This window comes from Corticium candelabrum, chromosome 2 (genome assembly GCF_963422355.1).
Source record: "Corticium candelabrum chromosome 2, ooCorCand1.1, whole genome shotgun sequence".
Taxonomy (NCBI): Eukaryota; Metazoa; Porifera; class Homoscleromorpha; order Homosclerophorida; family Plakinidae; genus Corticium; species Corticium candelabrum.
This window is the reverse complement of record NC_085086.1, coordinates 1,680,021-1,702,861: the sequence shown is the minus strand read 5'-3', so window position 1 is coordinate 1,702,861 and position 22,841 is coordinate 1,680,021. Positions and strand designations below refer to the sequence as shown.

The 22,841-nt window shown below is 42.3% G+C and overlaps 4 protein-coding genes across 4 annotated transcripts; 1 reads left to right on the top strand and 3 right to left on the bottom strand.

Annotated features, from left to right (window-relative positions):
• Positions 1-4,548: 4,548 nt before the first annotated feature.
• LOC134198447 (uncharacterized) lies at positions 4,549-6,223 on the bottom strand. Its single transcript, XM_062667853.1, has one exon. The coding sequence runs from the start codon at positions 5,681-5,683 to the stop codon at positions 4,721-4,723; it is 963 nt and encodes a 320-aa protein (XP_062523837.1). The 5' UTR covers positions 5,684-6,223; the 3' UTR covers positions 4,549-4,720.
• A 24-nt stretch (positions 6,224-6,247) lies between these two features.
• Positions 6,248-8,498, bottom strand: LOC134198334 (uncharacterized). Its single transcript, XM_062667705.1, has one exon. The coding sequence runs from the start codon at positions 8,198-8,200 to the stop codon at positions 6,248-6,250; it is 1,953 nt and encodes a 650-aa protein (XP_062523689.1). The 5' UTR covers positions 8,201-8,498.
• Positions 8,499-9,944: 1,446 nt separating this feature from the next.
• LOC134198331 (uncharacterized) lies at positions 9,945-12,258 on the bottom strand. The gene has a single exon (XM_062667703.1). The coding sequence runs from the start codon at positions 12,256-12,258 to the stop codon at positions 10,075-10,077; it is 2,184 nt and encodes a 727-aa protein (XP_062523687.1). The 3' UTR covers positions 9,945-10,074.
• Positions 12,259-16,375: 4,117 nt separating this feature from the next.
• On the top strand, positions 16,376-17,220 carry LOC134198598 (uncharacterized). Its single transcript, XM_062668014.1, has one exon. It carries the CDS (start codon positions 16,451-16,453, stop codon positions 17,060-17,062), a length of 612 nt encoding a protein of 203 aa, XP_062523998.1. The 5' UTR covers positions 16,376-16,450; the 3' UTR covers positions 17,063-17,220.
• The last annotated feature ends 5,621 nt before the right edge of the window (positions 17,221-22,841 follow it).

Here is a 22,841-nt window from a genome sequence, read left to right as displayed (position 1 = left end):
AAGGCTGTACAGTGAGCTCAGTCAAGACATCATACCTGATTTCATCCAATAATTGTCCAAAGAAGTATTAAACTTCATTGTGTCGTATTGATATAAATCCACCTTTATGGCAATTCACAGCAATATCAACAGTAAAGGAAGCAGCAAAAGGACAAAGCTCACTCAGACATTGAAGACGCCATCCATTCCTGAGATGAATTGCATCTTGGAAAGCAGATTAATTGAGGAAGAACCCGTGTTCGACTAAAGGAAGTACAGTCAACAAACTGGATGCACGTTTTCTTGAGCAAGTTCATCGGATCATTTCAGATTTGAAGGTAAACCATTCAGCAGTATATCAGCTTTTGCTTTGTTTGCATGTTGTTTTCAATCTTTGATTGTTTGTCTTTATCGAATTTTGTTGGTGACTGACATCAAATAGGTCGAACTGCTGCCGAAGAAAGTGCTCAACAAGCGGTGTAAATATCTTTCAATTCCTATTGCATTTAATTCTTTGAATTTTTATCCTAACATTCAATATAAATGGTTTGCATACAATCAAATTCAATCCTTACTTGATAATTAACTCAACCTAACAGTATCAAAACACCTACTTGGTGTTGTCGCACACCAGTGACAGGATTACGATGAAGGAAATAAATGTTGTCTTGTTTGATGTTTGGTCTCTTTGTCTACTGCTGTTGCTACATGGCTGTTGTTATTAGGAATACAATTTTTATCCAAAGATATTTGGATATCATTGAATTCCAATTTAACCAATTCAGTTATATCTTTAAAATATGAAAACTCTGTCACCATTAATGTAGGGTTTGGTGTTCCAAGACCGCCAAGCCAAGCAGGATAGGCCATCAGGTGTCTGATAACATCTCTTGAACTGCTGCAAACGGTGAGAGCTGAAATGAGTGTGTTTCTGATGCTTGCTTCCAATGGCTATAATGTCTCAGAGGTGAATTGGCTTGACCTGAGAGCATAAGTCATTTTCCTTGAAGTCCATGCAGAGTAGGCAACATGTGGCTGAGACTTGACGATTAACGCAAGCTTTTCAATGTGGTCAATCCAATAATTGACTTTTGTTTGCTGGAAGCTTTGGCGGATCCCAGTAATTCTCAGAGGTAACATTGACCAGAGGTTGTGATGTTGATGTTTGTGTTCCAAAAATATCACAAGCCTTGTCTTCAAAATAAAGTTTAACAAGAAACAAGAACTTCTTGCCATTAGGAAAAACACCAAATTTCCGACACAATTTGTGTAATTGCTTCCACCATTCGAAAGTAGAGTCTTTATTTCATTCAACTGCAGCAGCATCAGAATATCAGACTTGTCAACTGCCATCTGTTTGTATTTTTTATGAGTGGCACAGTGGCCAGAGCATACATGGCCATTGCTAAGCGATCTCCCTGAGTAGTTCATCCTTGAGATAAAATTGTTTCACCTCCAACAAAGAGCAAAGATGGTTGGTAGTAGTAATTGACAAGTAGGGTGTCAATTGCAGGGCAGGAACTAGATATGTTACGTAAGGCTGCTGTTTAGGCTGTTGAAAGCGTTTGTAGCGTCAACTAAAGTATGCTATCGACATAGTCATCGTCGTAGATTTTCTGCAATGCGTGCACGGCTGCTTCACGACCTCCTTGTTGTCCAGCACAAAGTTGTATTGCTCTTGTTACTGACTGAATATCACCTCCTACTACTGATAACATGGCCTTTCCAATAACTGTGCAAATGATTTTACAGACACCAATGGGTCGGACGCCTGGATTCTTGTTCAGTGATATTAAATGACAAGCAAAGAAGGCAGCAACTCCCTTTGGATCTACACATTGAGACGACAAATACCTTGCAAATGAAGCAAAAGCATCAAACAAAAGATTGGAAGAGCCCCTGAAACTGTTGCAAAACGCTACAATATAGCAGCGTCCATTCCTCTTGGACCAGCTGATCCAGAAGAACAAAGTGCCATCCTACAAATAAGTGAACAATCTATGGCTCGAAAGAGTATGTCATAGACAGGCTCAGTCTGATCTGAAGAGTTCGTCATGGCATGGCAATGTGCTTGGGAAGAACTGGGTATTCACTACTGCAACTACTGAATGAAATTGTGTATTCGAATAGATCATACTATGATACATTGCAACAAACTAAATACTGTAGAACATATTATACATAAATAACAATAATACTGCAACCACTAACAGGAAAACAGTAATTCATTGATTAAAAGTGTAATCAAAACATACATCTAGACTATTTGTAAAGCCAATTCCCTGCGCACACAGAAAGTAAGCTAATGGTTGATTACAAAGCTTTTCTGCCAGACCTACAGCCTTGCAATCACTACTCTGCACCTTATCCAGACAATTGCTACACTGAATGAAATGTCCTTTTTCTGAAAGGAGAAATGATAACTTCTTTAAGCAGGTAGTTGTCAATTTGCTTGCTCCACCGGTACATGCAAAGATAAGAGGTGTTAAGGAAGCCATTTCCAATCGCTGCAATCGGTTTTCATATTTCCTCTTTTCTCCTGTTCTTGTTTTCAATAACATGATGTGATACTAGATGTCATAGTATTGACTCTGGAGTAGGATTGAAAACGCGCACGTCAAAGTAGGTTTTTTGGAAACGACTTTCATAGAAACCACAAGCAGAAATGTCCAGGCGTGATTCGTCATTGCTAGTGGTTGTTTGCTTTGGCAGTAGCTCTCCATTTAGAGGCTGAAGAGTGGGTTCAGTATGAACATCACAGCAGACATCCGACATCATGACAGCTAAAACGTCTCGCAGCTCGTTAAGTCTGATTGTAGAGAAGCCTCCCTTTGCACATGACATTGCGTGGTTACTCCAAGTACAACTGTCAGGTAGATAAGGTGGTCGCCAGCCATATTGTAAGCATAAAGCATCTCCAAACTCAGATTTGCTGAGTGCAAAAAAAACCATGAGTTTCTATCTGTACGTTTATTTATTTCAAAAATCCACTGTACGTTTCAAATCATTTGAAAGTTTCAAAGTTAGTGTTTCTGCATCCAGCTTTGTTTCATGCGCTTTGATACGTTTAACTAAATACTTGATTGACTGTAGCTGTTCACAGGCATCTACCAACTCATGACTTTGCTGTACTACGCGATTGATCAGAGGTTGTGTAGCTCTCAGTAAGTTCTTGTATTCTTTGTCAAGTAATGCTGGATTGATAGGAAACCACCCAACTGTGTAGGAAGAGCAAAAAGACTTCTCATTAGATTACCTGTTGGAGGGCGCTTAGTAATGGCGCGGATGAATTCAGAGTCAATTGTGTTTTTCAAAAGATTGATAAATTGAGACAAATGGTCATTGCATGTGGATATGTATGTCCATCGTACAATAACCACATGAGTAAAGGTTGTATATGCAGCTTGTGGATGTATTTCAGCTATCAGTGACAACCGTTCTACTTCTTGTTACTATGATTGTACTTTGCTCTTGAGGAAGTTGCCGCAAAATGTTATTTCTCATACCGCTGCATGCGCCTAAGTAATGGTGGCCATCTGTCGTTATTTGAATTTCCGTGTCATTGTAGATGTTGTGCTCGATTCAAGTGCTGAGGCGTGACTATCAACCATGACTTTGACTGATTCGGATAATAGCCATATTTGGGGGCAATATCAATGATCTGTTGCCGCCACTTTCTGATTGAAGAAAGTCTTCCTCCACTTGCTGCATCATCTGCATACCAAATTTGCTTGTATCCATTTGTGGTAATTTTTGTGATAAGAGGAACTGTAGCTAGTGTATACATGGCCATTGCCAGAGGGTCTGCTTGTGTCGTCCCTTTCTGTGACAATAAGCGGGTACACCATCAACAATCAGATAAAACGGGTTTCTTTAGGTTTTGATAAGAATAGGATGAATGGGTGGGCAAAGTCTCGATATGTTCCTCAAGGCTATTTGTCTATTCAAGCTGTTAAATGCATTCGTAGCATCTATAAGTAATTGCTTCCATTTCAGAATCTTCGTAAAGAGAGCGTAGAGAATGAAAGGTAGCTTCACAACCTAAAGTTTGGCCAGCACATAGTTGCATACAAGCTGTTGCTTCAAAACATCCTTTCGAACTATTGAAAGTATGGCCTTGCCAATAATTCTTATTACTATTTCACACACACCAATCAGTCTCACATCCGGCTGTTTGTCTAGAGGAATGAGAAGACATATAAACTACCACTACCACTACCACTACCACTACCACCACCACTACAACTACCACTACCACCACCACTACTACTACTACTACTACTACTACTACTACTACTACTACTTGAGAGAACTGGTGTATTTGAACAATCAAACGGCATCTGCTAACACACTACTACTACTACTACTAATAATAATAATAAAGTCTCTACTACTTTTTTCAAAATACTACTACTGTATACTACTACTACTACTACTAAGAATGAGACTATAGCTTGTGATAATAGTTAAGCATACAGTGTAATGACGTAAAGAAGTAACTGACTTTTAATTGTTTGTTTTGCTGCGTGTGTATATCTGTCACTTATAGTGTTGTATGTTATTACTACTACTACTACTACTACTACTGAGAAGATATGGTGTATTTGAAACAATAGCAGACTACGTATACACAAACGGCAACCTACAGCGAATGGCAATAAACTATTACTACTACTAAACAATTACTGTCATATACAATAGTACAACTTTTACTACTACTATGTCATGTACAGTAAAGTCACTAAGCTGAGGAGGCCAGGTGCCCCTCAGACGTAGCCAGGAGAATATTGTTTTCCGGCCTGACGTAGCGTTTGCACCTGCTGCCCCTGATGCACATTATGGAAGCTCTTAGGAGTGCGAACCCGAGTCGACATCTTAGCCAGTTGATCACGCTACCGTATGGAGTGTCCTTTTTCTCAGATATCATTGAGGCCAGCTTTTTGGTAAATGTCGTTGTAAGCTTGCTCATGCCACCAGTGCAAGAAAGGATAATAGGTGTAAAGGAAGCATTTTCTACTTTTCTCAGTCTTTCTTCATATTTCCTTTTCTTCTCTTGTTCCTGTCTTCTATAGCATGATGCAACTTCAAAACATGTGTACGAGGTGGCATTGGGGTTAAACACCCGGACATCAAAATATGTCTTCTCAAATCTTCCTCCCCAAAAACCTCTTGCCGAAATGTCTAATCTTGCATCATCATCTCGACTGCTTGAACGTAAAGAGAACGTCTCTCCACTTAGTGATTGCAACGTGGGCTCCGTTTCCACATCATGACAGACATCAGACAACAGATGAGAAAACATATCTCGGATTTCATTATGGCGTATAGTTGGAAAGCCTCCCGTGGGGCAGGACATAGCATGCTCCACTGACATTTTTCCACCGCAAGGGCAAGATTCACTCATATGAGGGGGGACCCATCCATATCTGAGGCATAGAGCATCTCTGAATGCAGACTTATGTAATGAGAAGCCGTGATCCTCCAATGGCAGCACTGTGAGCCAGTTTGATGCCCCCTTTTCATTTGCTAACTCGAACATTCTTTTATGTTGGTGTGAGAGGTTATCTCGAACATTATCAGCAAGAGTTTTGATTTCTAGCCCTTTGTGCTTGCGAATTTGCTTTTTGAGAGAATCCTGTTGATCTGGGGCATCTCCTAGAGTGATCTCCTGATTCAAAATGAAGTCAACAAGCGGTGCAGTCATCTTTCGAGAGTTTAAGTATTCAGAAGACAATGAAGTTGGATCTGTGATTCCCAGACCACCAAGTCTGGCTGGTAAGGAGAAGAGTTTTCTTTCCAGTTCTCCAGGGGCCGAACGACCAGTTATAGCAGGAATCGGTTGAGATTGTATTGATGATTCTAAAAGCCCAGCAAAAGTTTTGAAATTCTGATTTGTTCTCGCAGTAAAAATCCACCTGCCCAGAAGACCGTGACTTAATGCGGAATGAGCTGCTTGTGGCTGACTTTGGGCAATGGAAGCCAATTTGTCAATCTGACGTGTCCAGTCTAAGATTGCATCACTGAGATAGCCGTTACAGAAGTTTTCAGTTCCCAGTGCAGCTCCTAAGTACTTTCGACCTTCAGAGGTGATGTTCACAGCCGTTTTTGAGAACACACGTTTGGCTTCTTCAAGGCAATTCGGTTTGACGATCAACCAGGATTTCTTGGCATTTGGAAAGTATCCAAATTTTTCTCCATGTATGGAGAGTTTCTCCCACCATTGTTTGACTGCTTGTATCTTTCCTCCGGCTGCAGCATCATCGGCATATCAGACTTGGGTGCTGCCTTCTGTTTGTACTTTTTTCAGCAGAGGTACTGTGGCCAAGGCGTACATTGCCATCGCGAGAGGATCTCCCTGTGTGGTTCCCTCACGCGACAACAAGACTTCCCCACCAACGAATAGGGGTGAAGGCTGTTGATATGTGTTGAGCAATACGGTATGAATTGCTGGACAAGTGCTTGAGATGTTCTTTAGAGCCAACTGACGGTTCAAGCTATTAAAGGCATTTGTTGCATCTACAAGTAGTATGGCTTCCGTATTGTCATCTTCAAACAATGACTGCATGGCATGTATTGCAGCCTCACACCCAGCAATCTGTCCTGCACAAAGCTGCAAGGTTCCGGTTGCCGAGAGCACGTCAGACTTGACCACAGAAAGAACCGCCTTTCCAATAATTCTTCTAACTGTCTCACACACACCAATTGGTCTCACCCCAGGATTTTTGTTCAGAGGTACAAGACGACAAGCCACTAGAGCTGAGATACCGTCAGGATCTACTATCTCTGTTGAAATTCGACGAGCAACAGCAGCTAGAGCATTACAGAGATCTTTGGAGGAAGTGTGAAATCCCGTACACAGGCGTTTCCATTGAGTCGAGTCAAGGCCAGAAGGACCAGCTGCACCAGAACATCGCATTGCTGTATTCCTGATCAGTTGTCCATCAAGAGAATCAAACAAGACAGGATGGACTGGAGAAGCGTTCTCTTTAGAATTCACAACATAGTCAGGATCGAGGGAAGAAGCATTTGGATGTTTTTCTTTGAGTACATCTCTCACGGTTTTTTGACTTGAATTTGTCAGGTAGTCATCCAGGTGTAAAAGACCATTAGCACCTTCATCAGACAGTAAACGCATAGCAGCATTCACATTTCCTTTCTTCAAATGACCAGCGAAAACGTGAGGAAGATCGTCGATTTTGGTTGCCTTGTTAGAAGACCTACTATAAGTTAGATGTTGTTGGATCGTCTTGGCTTCATACAACAGAGCCTTGATATCACCCGCCTTCCAGGCTTCTAAGCGACGGGTCAGACAAGAGACATGATCAGGACCTCTGGACCGCTTGTGTGGCTTCTGTAGTAGAAGATGGGGCATCACCATAGCAGCAGTCAATGAGACACACTCAAGAGCAGATGCACTTGCATACGCATGAAACAATCTGGCAAGTTCGGAGGCGAACATTTTACCAGCAGAACCGTATGGTACTTGAAATAAATTCCTTCTCCAATGAACAACTTCTTGGTAAGCCTGTTCTATTTGACTCATCACTTCAACACCATTCAGTGAACCCCAACTGAAATTTGGTGATGCCATCACTCTGTAAGGAAGGCGTTCATGTAACTCTAGGGAAGGAGAAGCTGTTTGATTTAAGTCATGAATGTCTTCATCTTCCTGGGTGTTAGATATCATATCGACAATGTGAGCGACTGGTGAACTTGTCTGCTGTTGCAATTTAGGATGGACCCTGGACTGTTCAAGTGTCTGCTTTTGCGATAACTTAGAACAAGGCAGTTGCCTTTGCGACAACGAAGAACAAGGTGGGTGCAGCTGGACGGCATCGGAATAAAGCATTCTTGTTGCAGCAGTAAGGACACTAGATTCTAGACTGGATGAAGAGAGTGCTTTACCTCCTGGAGAACTAGACCGAGCAACAACCGAAGCGTAAGACAGTGGCTTATCATGACCTGAATGCTGATTCACTGGCGAGTCCATGATTGTAGGCGCCTGATGATCATCACTTGACATGCACGGCTTCGTCGGGGATATCTTGCTAGAAGTGGTACCAGCAGTTTTAGGACGTTGTAGTTGATATTTCCCTCTTGCTTCCCAGTTTTGGCAGCGGTTGTGGTTGAGTGGATTGCAATTTCTACAGAATTGGCCCAACTTGGCACAGCGACAGTTCATACAGCGGCCGCTGCTGTTGCATAAGCAGCATTTAGACATCACCGAGAGATCGCTGGACAGTTGAACACTTAGAAGTAGAAGTCACAATTTAAATCTCAGACCAATATGTTAAGGAGTAGACAGTGACGAGGCTGAACAGAACAGGAGACTTTTGAAATTCAAATCTCGGTTGACCGTTGAAAGAGATTTTCTGTCCCCCACACTATAGAATCGTTGTGGATCGTGGTGAAACCAAAAACAAACTAACGAAGTAATCCTCAAACCTAGGAACGAACGTAAACTGAAATGAACTGGCAAAATGTTACCGAATGATGCGCGCCGCCATGACAGGTCTACATCCGGGACTACTACTACTACTACTACTACTACTACTACTACTACTATGGTCATACATATCAAGAACTGTCGAAAACATCTCTTCCATGATGCAGCCGCTTGAGGAAGCCATTCGTGATTATTTCATTCCTGTCATAACCCGCCAGTAACATTGTAGCTAAGACGTGAGAGATTTATTGGCTCTACCGTGTCGACTTGGAGGTATAAACTTGACTAATCCAACTCACACGTCCGATGTTGAGTTCAAGTCTTCCTGTCGTATCACAGCACCATTAGCAGCTCTCATAATACAACAAGAACAGTGCTACAATGTGGCTGTCAAAGCTGTTCAGAAAGAAAAATCTGCCACAAAATTTGAAAAACCGGCTTCTCAGAAACAAGCTTTAGTAGAAATAGAAGCTAATTGCCCAGCATCTATGAAACGATGCATTGAACTTGCCTCTGAAAAGGGTGCATCAAATTGGCTATCCATTTTACTGGTTGAAGAACATGGTTTTCATTTGAGCAAAGGAGATTTTGGTGATGCTTTATGCATGCGCTATGGTTGGATGTTACCAAATCTACCTTCAAAATGTGTCTGTGTATCTGCTTTCAACGTTGACCATGCAATGGTATGTCCTAAAGGTGGCTTTCCGACGCTAAGGCACAATGAAATTAGGGATATAACTGCCGATCTTTTGACTGAAGTGTGTCATGATGTAGCGATAGAACCGATGTTACAACCTCTGACTGGAGAAAAGTTTCAGAAAAAAACAGCGAACATGTCTGACGAGGCTAGACTCGATCTTTCAGCGAGAGGAGTCTGGACAAAAGGAGACCGTGCATTTTCTGATGTAAGGGTATTTTACCCAAACGGACGCTCCAATAGTCAAGGCTCTTTGAGATCAGCATTCAGCATCCATGAATGTGGAAAAAAACGTGAATATGAGCAGCGACTACTGGAAGTGGAACATGCCAGCTTCACTCCGTTGGTTTTTCCTCTACCGGTGGCATGGGCTCTGAAACTTCCACCTTCTACAAACATCTTGCCAGTTTAATTGCCAACAAAACTGAAAAGAAATATAGTTCAGTGATGAAACTTCTGAGATGTCGAATCAGCTTTTCTCTAATAAGATCTTCTGTTTTGTGCATTCGCGGAAGTAGATCGGCCAAGCACAGGTCTCTAAAATGTCATGACATGGATTTAATCAACAGTGAGGCTTGCCTCACTAAGTAGATTGTGACGTTGACTTAAGTGGGTTTGTTTAATTGAATGGATTGATATAGTGTTGTGTTGAGTGCCGTTGTAGTGGCTTTTGTAGTATGGGCATGACCGGTGGATGCTTTTGCTGAGTGATAAACTACTACTACTACTGCTACTACTACTACTACTGCTACTATAATCTACTTTCTGCTGCTTCCAGCAGAATGTTGAAGTCCCTTGAGGTTCTGTGAAGCTTGGACTACTACTACTACTACTACTACTTGGAACCGTGTTGTATTTGAACAAATTGTACAACGTACATATGTCAATTATCTAACTAATGTAGCAGTTACTATACTAATTTAAAACAGAAAGTACTACTCTGGAAGAACTTTTAACTGACCATGCCGCTTTCAGCAGTAGCCAAGCTAATGTTCAAGTCTTGACCAAGTTCATGACAAGGTGGCTTGGATCGAGAACCTCGTAGGCACATGATTGAAGATCGTAGTAGAGCGAACCCAATTCGGCAACGTAACCAGTTGATGGTAAGATTGTATGTGGTGCCTGTTTTATTTGCCAGCAAGGAAGCAAGTCTCTTGACAAAAGTATTGGTAAGAGAACTGCAACCGCCAGTGCAAGAATAGACAATAGGTGTAAAAGACGAAAGTTCCACTTGTTGTATCCTGTGCTCGTACTTTCTCTTCTTTTCTTGTTCTTGGCGTTTATAACAAGAATTAATAGCAATGTCCCTGTAGGATGGAGCATTTGCATTGAAAATACGTACATCAAAAAAGGTAGTTTGAAAAGTTTTGCCCCAAAAGCCATTTGCTCGTATGTCTAGTCGAGCTTCATTGTCTGTTGTGGTACTTCGTCCAACAAAGCTTTCACCATTCAGGGATTGCAAAACCGGTTCAAGTTTAACGTCATTACAAACTTTTCCAAGAAGACCTCCAACAATGTCACGTATTTCGTTATGTCTCAATGACGGAAACCCGCCTGTGGGGCAAGTTAATGCATGATCCACGTTGAAGCTGCCGCCACAAGGGCACTTGTCAGGAAGGTATGCAGGTTTCCAGCCATAGCGTAGGCAAATGGAGTCACGAAATGCCGATTTGTGCAAGTAGTAGCCATGCTCTTCAACCGGGATGACTGTCAACCAAGAGGAAGCTCCCTTTTCTTTTGAGAGTAAAATCGCTCGCTTTAAGTGCTGAGGAAGTTGATTTTCAACAGTGGCAGCAGATGACATCAGTTGCTGTTGTTTGTGTTGTCGCGTGGTTAATTTGAGTTTTTCTTGGAGATGAGAGGTATCTTCAAGAGCAAAGTCTTGTTGAAGAATCTTCTTGACTAAAGGCGCCGTGATGGTTTGTGAATGGGAATATTCATATGCTAAATTCTCAGGATTGATAATACCTAGACCACCGAATCGAGCTGGCAAAGCGATAAGTTGTCTTTCAGTTGGATTGAGTTGTGCTCGATTGAGAAGAGCAGGAATAAGGTTTTCTTGAATGGCAGATTCTAGTGAACACAAAAGTGTGCCATCATCACGGTTGGTTCTCAGTGCATACGTCCAGCGACCCACAATGCCGTGGGTAAATGCAGCATATGCGGCGTGGGGTTGTGAGCGAGCTATGCGAGCCAAATCAGCGATTTCGTTTGTCCATTCAATAATCTTTTGCTGTAGGAAAGTTTTGCGGAAAGTTTCTGTACCAATAGCGGAACCTAGGTATTTGTGACCTTCTGAAGTGATGTTCACGGAAGTGTTGTTAAAGAGCTGCCTTGCTTTGTCAATTGCATCAGGTTTCACGATCAGCCAAGATTTCTTTCCATTTGGGAAGTAACCGTATTTGGGGCCTTTGTCACACAGCAAGTGCCACCAATCTCTCACTTTTTCTAATTTTCCTCCAGCAGCGGCATCATCAGCATACCATACCTGTCGATTTTCTGAAAGTTTTAGTTTAGTAATTAAAGGCACGGTAGCAAGGGCGTACATTACCATCGCCAAGGGGTCTCCTTGCGTGGTACCTTCTTGAGACCAGAGCATTTCCCCGCCAACAAAGAGACAAGAAGGTTTCCTGTAAGTGTTGACAAGGATGGGAAAAATAGAAGGACAGTTGATTGAAATGTTCTTCAAGGCAACCTGTCTGTTAAGACAATTGAAAGCATTTGTTGCGTCCACAAGCAAGATTGCCTCTGTGTCAGAGTCGTGGTAGATGGATTGCATTGCATGTACAGCTGCTTCACAGCCTGAACTCTGCCCCGCGCAAAGCTGCAAAGCTCCAGTGACAGCTAGTACATTAGATCGAACGATTTTGAGGATAGCTTTTCCCAGTATTCGCCGTATCACTTCACATATTCCAATTGGACGAATGCCAGGATTTTTGTCAAGTGGTATCAATCGGCAAGCTACTAAAGCTGTGATAGCATTTGGATCCACAAACGTTGTTGACAAACGTTTGGCAACAGCTGCAAGGGCAGTACACAACTCATTGGAGTAACTTTTGAAACTGGTGCAAAGACGTTTCCAGTTACTCGCATCTAATCCGGAAGGACCTGCCGCCCCAGATGATTTCAGAGCCATGGATCTAATGAGACTGCCATCTAATTGATCAAACAGAATAGAGTGGGGGACTGGGATTTGGTCAGCGGAATCCAATAACGCCTCTTGATGTAATGGAGACGCCTGTGGATGTTTCTCTTTTAGGACATCTCTAACCGTTGTCGGATCATTGTCTGATATACTTTCTACTACTACTACTACTACTACTACTGCTACTACTACTACTACTACTGAGAGAACTGGTGTATTTGAACAATCAAACGGCATCTGCTAACACACTACTACATACTACTACTGTATGTAAAAGCTTCCTCTATAGCAACAAGTTTCTAGGTTGTAACAACTTTGAGATAAACAGTCTTCTATAATCTACTTTCTGCTGCTTCCAGCAGAATGTTGAAGTCCCTTGAGGTTCTGTGAAGCTTGGACCTGCATCCTCGCAAACACATCACGCAGGCCCGAAGGAGTGCAAATGACAGTCGACATCTCAGCCAGTTGGTAGTTGTGCTGTACTCGGTGTGGTGCTTTTCCGATAAAAGTGAGGCTAGTCTTTTCAAAAAAATAGACGTCAGTTTACTGCATCCTCCAGTGCATGCTAAAATGATTGGCGTGAACGATGAAAGCTCCACGTTATTAATTCGTTCCTCGTATCGCCTTTTCTTCTCTTGTTCCTGCCGTTTATATAATGACGGGATCTGCACTGATTTGTAGGATGAGGCATTAGGGTTGAAGACCCTGACGTCAAAGAAAGTTCGTTGGAAGTGCCCACCCCAAAATCCACTGACAGCAATATCAAGTCTGGCATTTTCGTCAGAGGTAGTACAGCGTTTTTGAAACACCTCGCCGTTGAGAGGTTGCAGAACGGGCTCTTTGTGTACATCGTGGCAAACCTCTGTCAACAAGTTGGTAAATAAATCGCGGACCTCGTTATGGCGGATGCTGGGGTATCCTCCTGTTGGACATGACAGAGAGTGATCTACTGAGAATTTAGATCCACATGGACATATGTCTGGGAGGTTGGACGGGTGCCAACCGTATCTGAGGCACAGGGCATCCCGAAACGCAGATTTGTGCAAAGTGAATCCGTGTTGCTCTAGTGGGATTGCGGTCAGCCAGCAGGAGGCACCCTTCTCACAGGCCAATTCAACTGAACGTTTCAATTCCACAGATAGATCATTGACAGTGATTTCAGAATGAGACTTTTGTGCTAGATGTTTTTGCTGGCGAATGCTAGCTTTCATAGAATTCTGCTTGGTAGGAACGTTATCCAGGTTTGTTTCTTGTTGCACAATTCGGTTGACCAGTGGCGCACAAATTAACTTTGAGTATTCCAGCTCACAAGTCAACGAACGTGGATCTACAATTCCAAGGCCGCCTAGTCGAGGTGGTAGTGCCAAAAGCCTTCTCATCTTGTCTCCTGGAGTACTTCTATTGGTTATGGCGGGAATCAGTTTGGATCGTAACGCCTCCTCCAGAGGATTAAGGTACTCTGCAAAGTTTTCATTGGTTCTGAGTGCAAATTTCCAGCGTCCAATCAGACCCCGTGTGAATATCGAGTGAGCAGCTTGTGGTTGAGTTTGGGCAATGCAACTGAGTCGCTCTACTTGTAACTTCCAATTGGTCACCTTTTCTTGCAGGAAATTATTGCAGAAATCTTTGTTTCCAATAGCAGCTCCAAGGTACTTTTGTCCTTCTGTAGTAATGTTGATATTGGTATTTTCAAAGAGATGTGTAGCTTTGTCAATATTTCCTGATTTCACTAGCAACCATGACTTTTTGGGATTTGGAAGATACCCGAACATAGCACCTAAGTCAACCAACCTGTTCCACCATTTATGTAGACAGTCTAGCGAGCCTCCAGCAGCTGCATCATCTGCATACCATACCTGCTTTGTACCATTCGTCTGCACACTCTTTAGAAGTGGAATTGTGGCCAGAGCATACATTGGCATTGCTAAGGGATCTCCTTGAGTTGTTCCTTCACTAGAAAGCAACGTTTCTCCACCTACAAACAATGAAGAAGGTTGTCGATACGTGTTGGCCAAGATTGGAAAGATGGCTGGGCAGTTGACAGATATGTTGGCCAGAGCAACTTGACGGTTCAAAGTATTGAAAGCATTGGTTGCGTCTACAAATAGCACGGCCTCTGTTTCATCTTCATCATAAATACCTCGAATAGCGTGTATGGCAGCCTCGCATCCGACGTTCTGACCAGCACAGAGTTGTAGGGGTCCGGCTACGTTCAAAATATCTGACTTTACCACACTCAGGACAGCCTTGCTAATTATTCTACAAAGTGTTTCACAAACTCCAATTGGTCTGACACCAGGTCTCTTGTCCAGGGGTATTAGCCGGCAAGCAACCAGAGCCGAAATCCCACTCGGGTCGATAAACTGCGTTGCAATCCTGCGAGTTGTTGAAGCTATTGAGTCACAGAGATTTCTAGACAAGACTTTGAATCCAGTGCACAAACGCCTCCATGCAGCCGCATCTAAGCCTGATGGACCTGCAGCACCCTGGCATTTAAGTGACATGGCACGAATGAGATAGCCATCAATCTTGTCGAAGAGAATGGGATGTGTAGGAGGTGCCTGAGATTTGGAGTCCAGGACAGCTTCCTTAAACATAGGAGCTGGGTCAGGGTGTTTGTCTTTCAGAACATCTCTAACTGACTTGTGAGAGCCAAGAATACATTCGTCTAGTTCTAGCAAACCACAGTTGTCCTCATCTGATAGGAGTCGCTGGGCAGCATTGATATTTCCCTTTTGCAACAAAAGTGCAACTTTTCTTGATTGATCACACTCTCTATCCTGAGGACAATTCCGAGTACTGTGGCATCGAAGATGAGACTGGATCGTTCTGCCTTCTGCAATCAAACCTCCTATGTCACCCTTTTTCCAGGTTTCCAATCGACGACTTAAACAAGAGGAGTTCTGTTGTACACTGGATCTAGTGTGAGGTCTTTGGAGCAACAGATGAGGCATGAGCATAGCAGCAGTTATTGCGACTGACTCGAGATCAGATTCATTTGCAAATGCATAAAATAGCCTTGTAAGTTCAGAAACGAAGTGTCCACCAGAGGATCCGTAAGGCACTTGAAATAAATTCCGTTTCCAATGAACGACTTCACGATATGCTTGGTCTATCTGATCTTTTATATCTGCTCCAGGTACACCACCCCAGTTGAAATTAGGAGGCAGTAACACTCTGTACTGAGGGATAGCTGGCAGGTCAATGGCATCACTAGATTGATCTTGAGAAGCTTCATGAAGAACGACTTCTTGTTGTGTGACAGACTGATATGCAGTTCCAGTCTCTGCTGGAATGACTGGAGGAGCTTCCTCTACTTGAACCGGGCTCTTTGAGCTACCTAGCTCCCTGTCGTTCATGCTGACAATTCTGCGTGCTCTTAGAGATGCATTCCTCATTGATTCCACTGTCTCCGCAACAAGTACACTCCTGCTGGGCGAGTGACCTGAGTAATCCAGAGCCGTTCCATAACTAGTAGGAAAAGCGTTACTCGGATTTGTCTGCTGAAGCGGCGTAGAAGCTGTGGACATCTGCTTATCCGAACAAAAAGACTGAGACTGACGTTTTTGTGATGAACATTGTGTCAAATCCTTTTGAAGTGCCTCAGAGTAAGACATAGGTGTCTGAGATCTTCTAGAAACTTCTAGAGATTCACGTGTGTCACATACCAGAGTGGTGGTGACAGGTTGATCCATAGGTATCTTGTTTGAGGACAGACTATCACAAGAGCCAGAACGAGACACTGACGACTTTGATGCATTCTTTGAATCGTGAGATAAAGGTGACGACTTCCCATTCATGCACCGGCCGTGGTTTCTGGGATTGCAGTTCTTACATTCAACTCCTCGCTTTGCGCAGCGGCAATTCTTGCACCGTCCACTGCTGTTACACCAGCAGCACTTGGTCATGACGTAATTGACCAATATAGAGCGTTTCGAAAGCCAAAGAATACGTCAACTCGAAGAGCGAAATTTGAACCAACCGCCAGACTACACGCATGCGTACTACTACTATTACTACTACTACTACTACTACTACTACTACAGTACATCCAATTGAAGAACACGGCTTTCACCTGTCTAAGGGTGACTTCAGGGATGCACTATGCTTAAGGTATGGTTGGAAACTATCTGATATTCCTTATCAATGTGAATGTGGTGAATCATTTAACATCGATCACTCCATGGTATGTAAGAAAGGGGGATTCCCGACCCTAAGACATAATGAAGTCAGAGACATAACAGCTGATTTACTACGAGAAGTCTGTCATGATGTTGTTACTGAGCCTACCTTGCAACCGCTATCAGGTGAAAGTTTTAGTTATTCTACTGCCAACGTAATGCCGGAGGCTAGAGCGGATATCTCTGCTCGTGGCGTGTGGAGGGCTGGAGAAAGAGCATTCTTCGATGTAAGGGTATTCTACCCAAACGCTCCATCCAGCTTGAAACACCCCAACTTAGAATCTGCTTTTAGAGTGCATGAGAATGAGAAGAAACGTCAGTATGGTGAGCGAATACGAGAAATTGAACACGGATCTTTTACTCCACTTGTCTTCAGTTCGACAGGAAGCACAGGTCGAGAGGCTACTACGTTCTATAAGCGCCTTGCAAGTCTCCATGCAGCAAAATCGGGTGAACACTACAGCAAAGTTATGCAGTTGATAAGATGCAGGCTTTCTTTTGCTCTTCTACGATCAAGCATCTTATGCATTCGTGGAACACGATCCAGTTTCTATAGACCTATCAAAGTGGACTTGTTGGGACTCATTGAAAGTGAGGCCCATCTAGATGAGTAGATGTTGACTATAGCTTATCTTGATAGTTTAGGCATAATAACGTAAAGTAGTAACTGTCTCTTAGTGGTAACCATCTTTAGTTGTTTGTTTTGCTGCGTGGGTGTTATCTGTCAGCTGCTAATATTTGGTGTTTTGGCTTTTTGAAATATACTACTACTACTACTACTACTGTATACTACTACTACTACTGTGAAAACCGAGTGTATTTCAATAAATCGTACTATATGTATGCATATATATATATATATATATATATATATATATATATATATATATATATATATATATATATATATATACATAAAACAACAAATTTGGTTATTGCTACTAATAGAATATGTGTCTATAATACTACGGCAGTTGACTAAAGCGACTTTCTGCTGTTGCGAGCAGAATGTTGCTGTCATTTGTTGAGCCTCTGAACTTCACCCTAAATCATCTGAGACGTGATGCATGCTTGTAGAAGGGCAAAGCTAAGGCAGCAGCGAAACCAGTTGAGTATTTGGCTGTATGGTGTGTTTTATTGTGAGATAGTAAGGAAGCTACTCTCTTCAGGAATCTTGTGATGATCTTGCTACATCCACCTGTGCAAGACAGTATGATTGCCATGAAATAAGCTAGTTCCACTGTCAGAACCCGTTTCTCGTATTTCCATATTTTCCTTTGTTCACAATGTCTGTAACAATATGCAATTTTGTTCCTGTTGCAAGAGGCTGCATTTGGATTAAAAATCCCCATGTCATAATAGGTACGTTTGAATCGTCCACCACTGAATCCGTTCACAGCAATGTCCATGCAGCCGAACCTCATCATCTGTTGAACAAATCTTTATTGTACATTTCTCACCGTTGAGAGGCTTTAGTAATGGTTCTCGTTGAGCATCATAGCACACGTCAGTCAACAGGTAATGGAACAAATCCCCAACTTCATTATGTCGAATTGTTGGATACCCTCCAGTAGGGCACGACAGAGAATGATCAACTGTGAAGGGAGCTCCACAAGGGCAACGATCAGGTAGATTCATTGGTTGCCAACCACATCTCAAGCATAGGGCGTCTCTAAATGCCCATATGTGCAAACAAAATCCGTGTTGTTGTAAGGGAAGTGTTGTCAGCCAGCTTGAACTACCTTGAAGGACGTTGCCCAATTCTACATGTTGCTAGATGATCAAGTTGACAAGTGATGTAGAAACTGTTTTGGTATGCATATATTCAGACTTCATGTTGAGTGGAACGACTGTTTCAAGACCTCCGTGTTGGGGTGGTAGTTCTAAAAGCCTTCTTTCCACTTCTCTTGCCGGATGTCTTCCAGAGAGGACAGAAATAAAATTGTTTTGGATCTGCATTTCTAGACGAAGCAGAGGTTCAGTTGTATTCATAGGTCTTCATGGCATAAACCCATCTTCCGATCACACCATGTGTCAAAGTAGCTTGCGCACCTTGCGGTTGAGATTGCGTGATCTTAGCCAAAGTTTCAATTTCTGAATGCCATTCTATAATCTTTTGTTTGAGAAACTGCTTTCCGAAATCTTTGATTTCCCAACGCTGCTCCAAGGTATTCTCTGCCTTCTCTTGTGATGTTGATATTTGTGTTATCAAAGAGAGTTTTGCTGTGTCCAAGAATGCAGGTTTCACTATTAGTCATAATTTATTCCCGTTTGGAAAGTATCCAAATATGGAGACAAAGTCAGTAAGTTTGTTCCACCATTGCCTCAATAATTTGAGTGGACCTCCTGCAGCAGCATCATCAGCATATCAAACTTGCTTTGAATCCCTCGTTTGTACTATTGTAGCACCTCCTTACTAGGCTGAAGCCTGTAGAGTTTGTGTCTTTGGACAGGTTTAACTGAAACGTGTTACAGCGGGAGGAATCACCTACAATGTATCTATATTAGTTACAGAAACTGTTGAATCAAGCTATGACAAACATGGAGGATACGGTTAGAGAGTTGTTGCTGTTGCACCAATTTGTTGCCAGATTGCCAATACCAATAAGCCGGAAAAACTCGAGAATTAAATTCCGTCATGGATCCAGCAAGACTAATGATGACAATAAAGAAGCAATGTTCGAAAAATGCAGCTGTCTGTGATAAGACGGTTGGTATGAATGAATTGCAACAGCTACAAGAACAAGTTGAAATATTATCCGAACAGGTCTCACTCCTGAATGCAGTAGACGTCAAACAAGCTAAGTCTTCGAAAGTTACATGCTTTAACTGCAATAAAATTGGTCACACACAAGAAAATGTCCAGAACGGTCTCTAAGTAGGCAGAGTCAATGATGCTATTCTTGCGGTCAGATAGCTCATTACGCTAAGGACTGCTATAGGAAATAGCTTCTGCAAGAGCCGGCAGTGGTAGGAAGTCACAACTCTCAAGCAGTGGCGTGCATTTCCCTAGAGGCAATGACGCCTGGAGTACCACTCTTGCTCCATCATCAACCAAATAACAAAAATTGTGTGTCTGCATTAGTGAATAGTGATGATTGTGAATCAGATGTGGTTGATGAGTGTGCAATACCATCCTTTGTTGATAACCGTCGCTCTGAGCTACCAACTTGTTCAAACAAAACATTATCTCTGATCATACAGGACGACCAAGATCTTTTCAGAACAGCGCTCGGACTGACTTCTCTAGCATGTCACTGTATTCCTACGTCTGCGATCCTCGATACGAGTTCCACCTCGACGGATATCTGCTCATTATCGCAATGAGGTTGAAATTCAAATCAAAGATATGTTAGTACAAGGCATCCTAGAAGAAAGCACTAGTTCATGGATGGCACCAGCAGCATTTGTAAAAAAAGAAATCAAGTGAAATCTCAGATTGTGTGTTGATTATCGAGAAATTAACAAAAGAACTTCTAAAGATGCATATCCTCTGCCACTTGTAGATGAAGTACAAGATTATTTGGCCAGATCCAGAGTATCTACTAGCCTTGACCTGTGAAATGGATATTGGCATATACCAGTCCATGAGTCAGATCGACACAAAACTGCGTTTTGCCATGAACAAGGTTTTTTCAGTTTACAAAATTGCCATTTGGACTGACAGGTGCTCCTAGCTCATTTCAGCAACTGATGGACAAACATTTTCATGATCTTCCCTTTGTTACTTTCTCATTTATTTGGCAAACGTTGAGTTACATGTAAAGCATTAGCAAGAAGATTTTTGTTGTTTACGGAAGGCTGGTCTTACATTACAAGGATGCAAATGTTGCATTGGTAAACATGAAGTGAAATATCTTGGACATGTACTTTCGGCCAAGGGAATGCTTGCAAATGAGGATAAAACAGAGGTTGTGAGAAATTGGGCCATTCCGAATGATGTAACGAAGCTACGTCGGTTTTAGGAATTGCATCACATTACCGAAGATACATTCATCATTTTGCTGACATTGCAGGACCACTACATTAGCCCACACACAAAGGAGTACCCTTCACATGGTCAGCAGAATAGCAGGAAGCATTTAAACAGCTAAAGGAGGCTCTGAGTACTGCTCCTGTCTTGGCGTACCCACAGTTTCACGCAAATGCTGCCCAATTTGTGTTGCACACAGATGCGAGTGAATCTGGATTGGGATGGGTGCTAGAACAAGATAATCGAGTGGTGGCTTACGCAAGGAGTTTGACCAAAGCGGAAAAACATTACAGTGTGATCCAAAAAGAGTGCTTGGCAATAGCATTTGGTACCAAACAGTTTCGACATTACTTACTGGACGGTCATTCAAGTTGTATACTGATCATACTCCTCTACAATGGTTGTCAAAATAAAATGAAAGGAATGCTCTATCGTTGGGCTTTAGCTTTACAGGAGTATAACTACGTGATTGAATATAATCCAGGATCGCAGAATGCCAATGCAGATGCCCTATCTCGCCTCTGTTGTTGAATTTCCAAAGATGAATCATGTTCTTTGACTAGCTACAAAGTATCACATTGCTTGTCAAGAGATAGTTTGTATCAGGCACAGAGAAATGATCCACTTATTTCTCAATTGTGTAAACGTATGTCACACTCAGAGTCACCTCATAATGCAACTTCTTCAGTTGTACAGAGATATGTTCAACTGTGGCCACAGTTGAAAATTGTCGATGGTGTTCTCTGTAGGTGTTCTAAGCCTAAATCAATGAGTGATGCAATTACAGTTTCAATTCTACCGGATAGTCTCCACCAACAGGCAATGAGGCAAGCTCATGATGCTGCTAGTGCTGGACATCAACAAAGATTGAATTCATTGGACAAACTGCAACAGTTAGCCTACTGGGTTGGAATAAACAAAGATGTTGAAGTGTACTGTCGAGAATGCTATAGATGTCAAGAAACTAAACCCCCTGCACCAAAGAAGGCTCCACTGATTTCAATGCCAATTGGACGACAAAAGCAAATGGTTTTAGTTGACATTTTAGAAGTGCCAATCCTGTCAAGAGGAAACTGATCTCTTAGTCATACAACACTACTTTAACAAGTCGCCAGAATCCATTCCATTAAAAGACCAAACAGCTTCCAGTATTACATCAGAGCTAGTGCAAATATTTTAGATGCTTGGAATTCCTGAGGTCATTCTTTCAGATCAAGGCTAAAATTTTGAAGTTTGTTGTTGCGACAAACATTGGATGCATTTGGCATAGATAAATCTAGAACTACAGCTTATCACTCACAAGGGGATGGGATGCTGAAGCGCCTGAACAGATCGTTACTTCAAATGCTTCGAGTATATGTTTAAAAACAGCATGACTGGAAGTGTCATTTGCCATTGGTATTGTTAGCGTACAGGACAACAGTACATTCTTCTACTGGTATGTCATCACTTGGTCTAATGTTTGGAAGAGCATTTAAAACCAATAGTTTGCAACCAGAAACAGCGTTGGAGAATAAATCCTATCAAGCTCATCTTAAACACAAGCTGGAAGAGATTAAAGACTTCGTGAAACTAAGGTCGCCATTTCGGCAGAACGCCAGAAAGAGAACTATGATCGTCAAGCAACGGAGCGCTCCTTTTGTGCAGGTGACACCATCTGGCTGTCAATCCCAACTGCAGGTAAATTAGACCCACGATGGCAAGGAGGTATGTTGGATTGTGCAGTCAGTAGAAGTCCAGCTACGCTGGAAATTGTGAATGGTAGAAAGAGAAAAATCGTTCACGTAAATCGCATTCATCGAGAAATTCAACCACAGCGAGCAGATCCCCGAAGCACCAATGGAACAAGCAAGCAATGGTGTCAACCTCAAATTGCAACTTTATTCTCCCAGAAGATCCACCAAACAAGAGTGTTGCTCAATATCCTCGACGGGTTCGACATCCACAAGATCGATTGCAATATAAGGCTCAAGGACAAGCCTAGCATAAAAGGGAGTAGTGTGATATATTGCATAGTAATTGATATATACCTGTATGACTAGACAGGTAAACGTGACTACAAGGATGGTTCAGTCAATTGCTAGCTATTGAGTCATTCTTTGTGTTCTTATTTGTAATACACACATTGAGTTTACCAGCGATGCCTACGACTTAACGAAGCTAATCTCTTCAAAAATGTTGTGGTGACCTTGTATGATTGGCGTGAAAGAAGCTAGTTCCACTGACGAAACTAGTTCCTCGTATTTCCGTGTTTTCTCTTGTTTCTGATTTCTGTATTGGAGAGTGCAACAAAAATGGTGTATGACTGCTAAACTTTTGTGCTAGCAATGAGCTAATAATGCCCAATACATGGTTTCAGCATACATTACCCAGCCAAGTCATCCGATTCAGAAATGGTGACAGATCCAAATCTAGTCACA